Raw genomic sequence first — 10,729 nt, 5'->3', positions numbered from 1 at the left:
CAGAGACTCCAAAATCCTTTTACCTGTAAAGGGTTAAGAAGCTCAGGTAACCTGGCTGACACCTGACCCAAAAGGACCAATAAGGGGACAAGATACTTTCAAATCTTGGTGGGGGGGGAAGGCTTTTGTTTGTGCTCTTTGTTTTGGTGGTTGTTCGCTCTTGGGACTGAAAGGGACCAGACATCAATCCAGGTTCTCCAAATCTTTCTGAACAAGTCTCTCATATTTCAAACTTGTAAGTAAACAGCCAGGCAAGGCGTGTTAGTTTTTATCTTTGTTTTCTCAACTTGTAAATGTACCTTTTTGCTAGAGTGTTTATCTCTGTTTGCTGTAACTTTGAACCGAAGGCTAGAAGGGATTCCTCTGGGCTCTTTAAGTTTGATTACCCCATAAAGTTAACAAATTTATTACAGCATAAGCTTTCGTGGACTACAGCCCACTTCTTCGGATGCATATAGCGTGGAATAAATATTGAAATATTGAGGATAGATTATACACACACACACACAGCATAAACAGGTGGGAGTTGTCTACTCCCACCTGTTTATGCTGTGTGTGTGTGTGTGTAATCTATCCTCAATATTTCAATATTTATTCCACGCTATATGCATCCGAAGAAGTGGGCTGTAGTCCACGAAAGCTTATGCTCTAATAAATTTGTTAGTCTCTAAGGTGCCACAAGTACTCCTGTTCTTTTTGCGGATACAGACTAACACGGCTGCTACTCTGAAACCCGTAAAGTTAGTTTCCATCCTGATTTTACACAGATGATTTTTACCTTTTTCTTTAATTAAAAGCCTTCTTTTTAAGAACCTGATTGATTTTTCCTTGTTTTTTGATCCAAGGGGGTTGGATCTTGATCCACCAGGAGTTGGTGGGAGAAAGGAGGGGGGATGGTTAATTTCTCCTTGTTTTAAGATCCAAGGGTTTTGGATCTGTATTCACCAGGGAATTGGTGAAGAGTCTCTCCAGGCTACCCAGGGAAGGGAATTAGCACTTTGGGAGTGGTGGCAGCGGACCAGATCTAAGCTGGTAGTTAAGCTTAAAGGTTTCATGCAGGCCCCCACATTTGTACCCTAAAGTTCAGAGTGGGGAAGTAGCCTTGACAGCAACAAAAGTCAAACAGACGATTGTGGCAGATCTGAAGTCAGCAAGCTATTACTCTGTTATTCTGGACTGCACACCTAACAAATGACTTTAATGGTGCATTTTGTAACAACAGAACCTAGTGAAAGTGTCCCTGCAATGGTGACTGTCAGAGAGCATTTTCTAGAATTTATTGACACTGATGATACTACAGGAACTGGTATGACAAATGTGCTTCTTAAAAAGCTGGAAGATATGGGAATTGTGATAGCGGACATGAGAGGTCAGGGCTACGATAATGGTCCAACATGAGAGGAAAGAACAGAGGAGTGCAGACACGGATCCGAGAGTTAAACCCTCGAGCTTTTTTTATCCCATGCAGTTCTCATTCATTGAACTTGGTGGTCAGTGATGCAGCATCAGCTTCTTGTGAGGCTGCTGAATTTTTTAATGTAATTTCAAAGCATCTATGTATTTTTCTCTGCATCAACTCATCGATGGCAAATTTTGAAGCAACATCTGAGAACACCCTCTCTGACTCTGAAACCACAGAGTACCACACAATGGGAAAGTCAAGTGGAGGCGATAAAGCCTATCAAACACCAAATTGGGAAGATGATGCCATAGTTGCCATTATGGAGGATAATGCTATGATAGGAACTGTTCGTGGCAGAACAGTGGCAGAGGGAAATGGAATCATCAGAAACATACATAACTTCAAATTTCTGTGTGACTTAGTGTTGTGGCATGACATACTGTTTGAAATAAATGTTGTAAGCAAGAGACTCCAAGGTGTTGACCTTGATATATCTGGAGCAATGGAACAACTGGACAAAGCAAAGTCATACCTACAGTCTTACCGGTCAGATGAGGGATTTCAAAACGTTCTGAAGAGTGCACAGAAGTTGGCAGAGGAACTTCACACTGAAGCTATTTTCCCACCCATTCAAGAGTCACCAAAGAAGACATTTTGATTATGAGGCACGGGATAATCCCATAAGAGACTCCAAACAACAATTCAAAAGTTGAATTCTTTAACCAGTTGCTAGATTGTGCAATACAGTCAGTTGAAGAATCTTTCATGCAGCTCAAGGAACACAGCAGTATATTTGGGATGTTGTATGATATTCCAAAATTCCTCACAATATGTGAAGAAGACCTACACGAGCAATGCAGGGCACTAGAGAGAGTGTTGACACATGATGACATGCACGGTATTGATGCAAGTGATTTAGGTGATTAACTGAAAGTCCTTTCAAAATACATTTCAGCAGGATCAACTCCAAAGGCTGTTCTGGAATATATGTGCACAAATAAGATGACCACCCTCTTTCCAAATGCTTTTGTTGCACTGCGTATACTTCTAACACTTCCTGTAACAGTTGCCAGTGGCAAACGCAGCTTCTCCAAGCTGAAGTTAATAAAAAACACATCTACGCTCCACAATGACACGGGAGAGGCTGGTTGGCCTTGCAACCATCTCAATAGAGCATAAGCTGGCCCAGACTATGGACCTTCAGGAGGCAGTTCAAATCTTTGCAACCAAGAAGGCACGGAAAGCACCACTTTGATTATTCAAACAGATAAAAATGCCAGTGTTTACTATGCAGACAAGAAAAATTAACTTTCAAATGCCTGAACAGCAAATGTAAGTGTTACTTAAAATTTTTGAACATGCCATTTTAAGTTGTTAGTTCTTCTTTATTGGGGTAGGTAGCAGAGCAGTACTATGAGAGGAGTAGAACAGGAAGAAGGCAGAATTGAGACCTTTCAGAGTTTCGGCCCAAGCGAGGGGGTCATTTGAGCTCCCCACCTCAGGTGCCAAAATGTTGTGGGCTGGCCCTGGGGCAGGAACTGGGCTGGACAGGGCAGGGGGTAGGACCAAATGCAGTTGCAGGCAGGGAAGGTGCTGAGCAACCACGAGCACTGGCTGCAGCGGGGTCAAGCAGTTGCTAGCTCCACCCACCCACCAGTCGGGAAAGGCCGTTAACTGGTCAGCCCTTGCTAGGGTCTGCTGTGTCCAACGTCTTGACTGACTCTGCTGCAGCTGGCTCCCTGTCAGATGTGTCCACGCCATGCAGCTGAATCTTGGAAAGGTTCCATTTCTCTCAGCCTCTGCTCAGCCAGCATCACACGGAGCTTTGGGGGGCCCCCACGCTCTCATCCTCATGAGATGGAGTGCCAGCCGTGCCCTGTGGCACCTGCTCCAGGGCTCCCTGCCAAACAGCAGGTGCAGCCATTATTGCAAACACCAGCCGGTTAGACTGAAATAAGCCCTTGTGTGTGATAATTGTGAGTTTCTTCTCGGCACTGCCTCCAGCCTCCATTTGTAGGCAGGCTTGAATGAGGTCAGTCCTGAAGAAATGCTTCTCATTGGCTAACGAGGCCAAGACTGCCTCTATTCGAGGCCAAGGACACTGATCTGCATGTAGTGATGGTGAAGGATAATCTTGAAATCACACCGGTTCTAGACACCCCATTCATTTCACTGCTGGCTCTCTCGGGGGCTCCTTGGCTGGAACTCCAGCGCCCTCAAAGAGTGGAAATTCTGCCTCTCCCTTTGGCCATGTTGCCAAAGATGTTGGGTGAGCTTTGCACAACTTCCAAATCACTCGCTCTCTTCCAGCATCGTCATTTGTTTCCCGATGCCATCAGCTTCCTTGTCCCAAAGTTCCACTCGTTTGCATATCAGTCCGGAGCTCCGCAGTTCTTTAACGCTGCAGGGGTGTGTGTATTGCCATGGCAGGCCAGCTGAATCTCTCAAACAATGCAGGACCCTCACACTTCACAACATAGAGATTTAGCAGCTGCTGGTTACAGTTAGATGTTACCTTCCCTGTAATAATGCCCAGGGGAGAGAGGGTTTCTCCTTATATTTTCTAGTAACACAGAGACCTTGTGCTCTCTGATAACCACCCTGTGAAATCCCAGTCACAGCAGAGCCTCGATCCAGCTCCATTTTATATCTTACCCTTCCCATTGGAAAGAAATCCAAATAACCCTTCATTTATTGTCTTCTAAATGTAAGTAACTGTACAGATGCTGCAGTGGTTGTCATATTGTGAGTTGGGACCCCAAAGTGGGTCCTGACCCCATTTTAATGGGGTCACCAGAGCCAGCATTAGACTTACTGCAGCCTGGGACTGAAGCCTAACTCCAAGGGCTTCAGCCTGGGGCGGCAGGGCTGGGGCTTTGACTCCCCATGCTGGGGTGGCGGGGCTCAGGCCCCACTCCATCCAGAGTGATGGGGCTTGGACTCTGGCCCCCATCCAGGGTCATGCAGTAATTTTTGTTGTCAGAAGGGGATTGTGGTGCAATGAAGGTTAATACAGCATTCTCCACAGACTCCCTGTTGTCATCTGCAATGCTGAACTCCTTGGGGATGGCCCTTAAAGCAGCGGTTCCCAAACTACGGTTTGTGAACCCCGGGGGGGGATCGTGAAATGTTACAAGGGGGTCTTGGGAAAAAATTCCCTAATGGCAGACAGCTGTCCCTAGGGAGCATGAGGCCAGCAGCCCAGAGCCCCTGGACTTCAAGAGCTAAGCAAATCAAAGCAAGCATATCTGTTACACTGAGGAGATTTAAACTTCAAGACTCCTTATAAGAAATAGAAAGGGAGGTGGATTTTTTTTTTTTTTTCCTGTTTAATTTTAAATAGGCAGCTAGTATTGTTTTTAAAATTATTATGAAGAACAAGTTTAAGCTTTGTTGTAACGTGCGTTCTTTGCCTGGACTTTCTCTATGGGGTTAGTAGGGGCTGGTAAGCTGCACAGCCGGTCCTACATTTTAGCCCCCTTTACACTTAGTAAATCCGCTACCTCTGTCTCCCCAGTGATACTGTTATAGATGATCTACTATTCCAGTCTCTCAATCTAGGTGAGCCATAAAGGAATACCACCCACTTCCCACACATTGCAGAAAGGATGGGAGAGTGTAAATGACAGAGAGAGCACAGCAGGAGGTGCGGGGGAGACGGCGGGTAGCATCCGGTCCAGACTCACGTTTTGATGACCTGTCCCAGGTCATATCTGTCAGTCACCTCAGATGGCTGGTTGTAATCTTTCTTGTCTCCCAGGGTGACGCAGCCAAACGGCATTGCCGGGTCCGGTGCTGGAAGGCAAAGAGGCAGAGTTAGATTTCTGTATTTTGAGGGAGTTTTGTGTGAACCTGCCACTTGCCCTGTTGCTTTACTCCTTGCCTTCCTGATTCTAGACATACTGAGGGACACACATGGCTGCAAGGATGGAGTCTCAGGTTTAAGTAGCATTCATGCCATCGCTTAGGATTTACTCCCTTTGCATTAGCCGCCTTATTTCATTGACATTTCCCTTTCTGAAGCTCAGCGTCAAGGTCACTTTTTGGTGTCTTCCTCACCCCTTAGGGTGTCAAATCTAATTCTGTTGTGTGGTCACTGTAACTTAGTGGCTCTGCTACTGTCACTTCTTGAATTAACTCCTCTGTGTTAGCGAAATCAGCCACTCTCTGTGTGCTTTAGCTAGTCCACGAAGTGACTACTTAACATGTTGAGAAATGGTTTTCCTAATCTTGGTTCCATTTCCCCAGTTGCTAAGTGGGTAGCTGAGATCCTCTTTGTTCCCATTTTGTCAGACTTCGCTGCCTTGTTGATCTCTCTCAGCACTGTGCACTCCATTTCCTCTTCTTGGTGCTAGCATCATTACAATTAAGGCTCAGACTAAACTTACTGCGTAACAATTGATTTTTGAATTCTCAAAAATCCATATCCAAACTCTGATTGCCTAGAAATGTGCTGTGCCTCAGCAGTGCTCGTGGCAGGTGGTCCAAATCCAGGCTAAAGTTGAGCCCGGGGTTTCTAAGACACACCTGAAATTATCACATTACAGCAAAGTGTTTATGGTTTTTATAACATTTTTTGCACCCACCTGGGGCTCAAACTATTGCCCTGATCCTGCCTCCTATTGATCACAGCTGGCGTCTGGCACCTCCTGCCCCTTGGGAAAGCAACATTTCCAATGTGCTGTGGGGTGAGAGTTAGATTCCCCCAGGCAGCTCACGCCTGGGGAACAAGCCAAGGAGAGTGGTTGGAGTGCGGACAGGAGGACTGCTGGTCAGCAGGGGGCAAAGGACACAGCTGCCTTAGAGTCACAGAGCAGCTCATGGCAACAGCCATGCTCAGCCCCTACATGTTGGCAGGAAGTTCAAGTCCTGCCCTCTGCAGATTTCTGAGCTTGTCAGTTGTGCCAGTTCCATCTGTGTGTGCATGGGGGCCGGGGGCTGTCACAGGGCTTCTTTCGCTCAGGAACAAAGCTTTTTCATTAAGGACTGATCTTTCCCAGTGCTCTAAAATCCACACACAGTCAGATTGTTCTGAAAGCAGCCTCCTCAGGGCCGGAGGTGGAGCAAGTGCTGCCAAGTGAGGGCTGGCCTGGCCTGGCGCCGGTTTTGAGGCTGGCTGCATTCATCGATCCGGAAGGGCGCTGTACACTGCCACTCCCCGTGAGTGGGCATTAATGCAGCTTTGGGGCAGTGGCTGTAGTTCCATTCTCAGCCCTGGGATTCGTGTCCCAGGCAGATCCAGCAACATGAGCCTCTGCTCTCTGAATGTTGGTCACGCAAGCTTCTATGGCACCCTTTAAGCACAGTGCTGCTCCCCCACACTCCGACCTCTCAGCTTCCCACCCATACCACACCCCTGAAGTACCCCCGGTCCCATGCTCTCTGGCTTCGCTGCCCTCTGCAGCCCTCACCCTCCATCCCCCAGCTGCCCTGGATTAGACTTTTGGCCTCCCGAGCATGCCAGGCCCCACTACCAGTGCTGTCAAGGGGCCCCAGCCAGGGCCGGCTCCAGGCACCAGCCCACCAAGCTAGTGCTTGGGGCGGCACCTGGAGGGGGGCGGCGCGGCGCTCCGGCCCCCGGGGAGAGCGGGGCCACGGCCGGGCTCGCCGCCCTCCCCCCGGCGCTCTGGCCGCCCTCCCCCCCGGCGCCCTCCCCCCGGCCGCCGGGGGGAGAGCGGAGCCCCCGCTGGGGCTCACCGCCCTCCCCCCAGGGCTCTGGCCGCCCCCCCCCTGCAGGGGCAGGGGGGCGGCCGACGGCTTTTTTGCCTGGGGCGGCAAAAAAGCCAGAGCTGGCCCTGGCCCCAGCCCAGTGGATTCAGCACCCCCTAATGCCGTTTTTTGGTCCTGCCTGGCCTCCCATCACTGATCCTGCCTGGCACTACACAGACAGGGCCTGCAGGAATCCCACTGAAGCAACTGGCAGCATTTGTGCCACCTCCATCTGAGACGCAGAGGGGGATGCGTCACCCGCACAGACCCCCAGGGGGCCGATGCACCCCAGGCTCTATTCTAAGGCCTATAGTGACTGCAGCCCCTCTGGGATTGCAGCTGAAGGAGCAGCTGGCCGTGTGTCTTTGTTCACCGTGCGCCAACAGCCCCACATAGGAGTCTGTGTAGGTAACTCAGCATACAGCGGGCACCCTCCCACAATGCTGTTCCCTGAGTGCCCTGGGGAGAATGTGGGATTAAAACCAGCAACACCCTGGCTAACGAGGGACAGACGAGGCGGGAAGGCCCAGAAGGGGCAAGACTGAAACTTATCCAAATCAGTTCTTCTCCCCAGGAGCTCCACAGCCTCTGGCTCTCCAGGCCACTCCCTCTGGTCCCTAGAGTGAAACCACAGCACAGTGCCCTACTGCTGGGCTGTGCCGTTGTGCGCCTTTGCAGGGCCCCACAGCAGGGCCGTGTCACTGTGCCCCACGGCAGGGCAGGGCTGGGTTGTGTCGTAGAGGGCCCAGGAGCTGCTGCTGGGCTGGGATCAGAGCTGCAGGGGGATTGGGACGCAGGCACTGGCTACAGCTCTCGCTGTGTCACATGCCGTCATGAATATAGAGGGAAGGGTAGCAACCTTTATGTATGCAGTAGCATAAAATACCTCCTTGGCCGCTGTACTGGATTGCCTTACCTGTAAGGGGTTAAGGAGTTCAAATAACCTAGTTGGCACCTGACCAGAAGGACCAATGAGGAAAGAAGATATCTTTCCCCCCCAGATTTGAAAGTGTGTTGTTGTTCTCTCTCCAGAGAGAGAAGCCAAGCAGGTACAACATCTCCTGAAAATATACCTGGAATAATCCATCTAAAAACCACAGAAACTGAGTAGGGCAAGGAAATGCTTTAGGTTATCTTTTGTTTTGGCTTGTATGTATTTTCCTATGCTACAGGGGTAGTTTTAATCCTTTTTTTGTAACTGTGAAGCTGAGCCCAGAGGGGAATCTTCTCGGTTTTAATCTTTATTACCCTGTAAAGTTACCTTCCATCCTGATTTTGCAGGTGTGGTTCTTTTATTTATTTATTTATAAAGCAAAGTTATTCTTTTAAGGACCTGATTGATTTCAGGGTCCTGAAGACAAAGGGTCTGGTCTGTGCTCACATTGCTAAGGCAATTGGTTGGTATATTATTCTCAAGCTTCCCCAGGAAATGGGGTGAAGGTGGGGGTATATTTAGGGGGAATAGGAATTCCAAGTGACTCTTCCATGAATATTTTGTGTAAATCACTTGGTGGTGGCAGCAATACCAGTCCAAGGACAAGGAAAGGGGTTTGTGCCTTGGAAAAGTTTTAATCTAAGCTGTTAAGATATCAGCTTGGGGGGGGGGTGTCTTTCATGTGGGTCCTCACATCTGTACCCAGAGTTCTGAGTCGGGGGGGGACCCTTACATATGCACATTGCAGGAGTGACCAGAGCCCTGCCAGGATCCAGACCCCCACGGTGCCAGGTGCTGCACAGACACCAGGAGACCCAGCCCGGCCAGGAGCGGGCTACAGTCCAGAGGGACTCTGAAATCCAGGCCATGGTTTCCCTCTGACTGTCCAGCTCCAGCAACTAGTCATTTAAAACATGGATAATATAAACTGGACCTGGATTCATGAGCCCCTGGATTGGGCACAGGGGGGCAGCCCCAGGGGGGGAAGGACAGGCCTAGATTCCCGAGCCCCTGGAATGGGCACTGGGTACTGTACGGTGAGCACTGGCTCAAGGATGGGCAGAGTGGCCTGCACTGGGTGAGGCGGCAGTTCCATTAGCTGTTCCCAGGCTGTGTCGGGACCCCGGAGCTGGCACATTGGACGGGGACTGCACTCCAGGGAAGTGACCAACAGTGCAGTACAGACGCAATGAGATTTCAGGCATCATGGGTCTCTGGAGGTGCTGGGGGAGGGGGAGGGCAGGGACAGCCCTGCAGCCTGACTGGTCCTAAGGCTCCTGGCGCAGTGATTCCCAGCCCAGAGCCCTGGATGCATTGGTGGCAGGGGGCCCTTGTCCTGTGGCCCTGAGGCACAAGCTGGGGGTTGATGCAGTTACTGCTGGGCTGCAGCTGCCCCAGGGCTGCCTCCAGCCATGGTCAACCTGATCCCCTCCCCCCGTCTATCATCTACGTCACACCACCGGAGCGAGGAGGGGGATGGGGTCCCAGGCTTGGGCTGCCTCCTACTTCTATTGAAACCAACAGCAAAGCCCAGCAGATCAGCAAGGGGGCTGGACTGAGCCTCTCTGTACAAGAACCACTTTGCCTGCTGCAGAAATGCAGCCACTGCTGGGGCGGGACATACCACTGTCAGCAGCCACACAGCACAGCAGCTCAGGCCAGGAAGGGCAGGGGAGCCCATATCCAATGGGCAGGGGGAATTCAGGATTCACGCCATCACCCAGATTGAATGTGGCCTGTACACCACAGCTTTGGAAAACAGCAACCCCCTGCTGCTCAGCAACAGGGTCAGCCCCACCTGAGGGGAGAGCGCCACCCACCAGAGCCCCCTACCCCCTCCCTGCAGCACTGCTCCCCCCCAATGTGGTGCAACGGGATCAGTGCCAACACGAGCCCCCCAGTTCTCTGCTGCCCCTCAACACACTGTGGTTCCACCCTGCTCCCCGCACCGCAAGAGGGCTGCCACCCGACACCTACATGCAGAGCCGTTGCAACGGCCCACAGTGCAGCAGGATCATATGCCCAGGGTTAGGTGGGCATTTTGCCCTGCCCCAGTTGCTGGGATGGGCGGCGTGCCCGAGCCCAGCCCTGCTGATGGCTCTGCCCAGTACGAGCCCCAGGGGCAGCATGCCTAAGCCCTGCCCTGTGGACGGCCATGCCCAGTATGAACCCTGGGGCAACGTGCTCAATCACTCCCCTGGTCTTGGAATGGCCATGCCCAATGTGAGCCCCAGGGGCAGCGTGCCCAAACCCTGCCCTGGGGATGGCCATGCGGCACCGCAGAGGGCTGCATGCACAACGTCCAGAGGCAGCGCCCACCCCACACCCTGCACAATCTGAGTGCCCCTGGGGACAGGGACTCTCACTGGGAAAAGCTCCTAATCAAGGGGGTGGGGTCCCTTGTGCTCTCGCTTCCCCCTCTCCTGCACACAGCAGGCCCAAGAACTGAGAGAAGCAGAGGATCTGGGCTGGGGTCTCTACACCTATTAGGTGGAGGCATGGGGGGAGGGGGGGGGAAGTGTACAGAGCTCGCTGCTCTGGGTACCAGGCGCTGAGCCTATTGCTATGGAAATGGGAGTTGTACAAGCAGGAAAAAGGCAAGTCCGTGAGGAAGGGGCGAGGCCAGTCTGAAAACCCTGTTAACGGGGGGGGGGGGGGGGGGGGGGGGGGGGGGACCGGTGGGG

The 10,729-nt window shown here is 51.4% G+C and overlaps 1 protein-coding gene across 1 annotated transcript in view; it reads right to left on the bottom strand.

Annotated features, from left to right (window-relative positions):
* The window catches only part of CAMKV (CaM kinase like vesicle associated), a 56,091-nt gene that overhangs the window by 34,095 nt on the left and 11,267 nt on the right, over window positions 1–10,729 (bottom strand). The window contains exon 2 of the mRNA XM_034777271.1: window positions 5,089–5,197. Coding sequence (XP_034633162.1) covers window positions 5,089–5,183 — 95 coding nt within the window. The 5' untranslated portion in view covers window positions 5,184–5,197. The remainder of the gene's footprint in view (window positions 1–5,088; window positions 5,198–10,729) is intronic.

Source organism: Trachemys scripta, chromosome 7 (genome assembly GCF_013100865.1).
Source record: "Trachemys scripta elegans isolate TJP31775 chromosome 7, CAS_Tse_1.0, whole genome shotgun sequence".
NCBI classification, from domain to species: domain Eukaryota; kingdom Metazoa; phylum Chordata; order Testudines; family Emydidae; genus Trachemys; species Trachemys scripta.
Note: the sequence above shows the minus strand (reverse complement) of the source record. Positions and strands in the feature narration are given on the sequence as shown.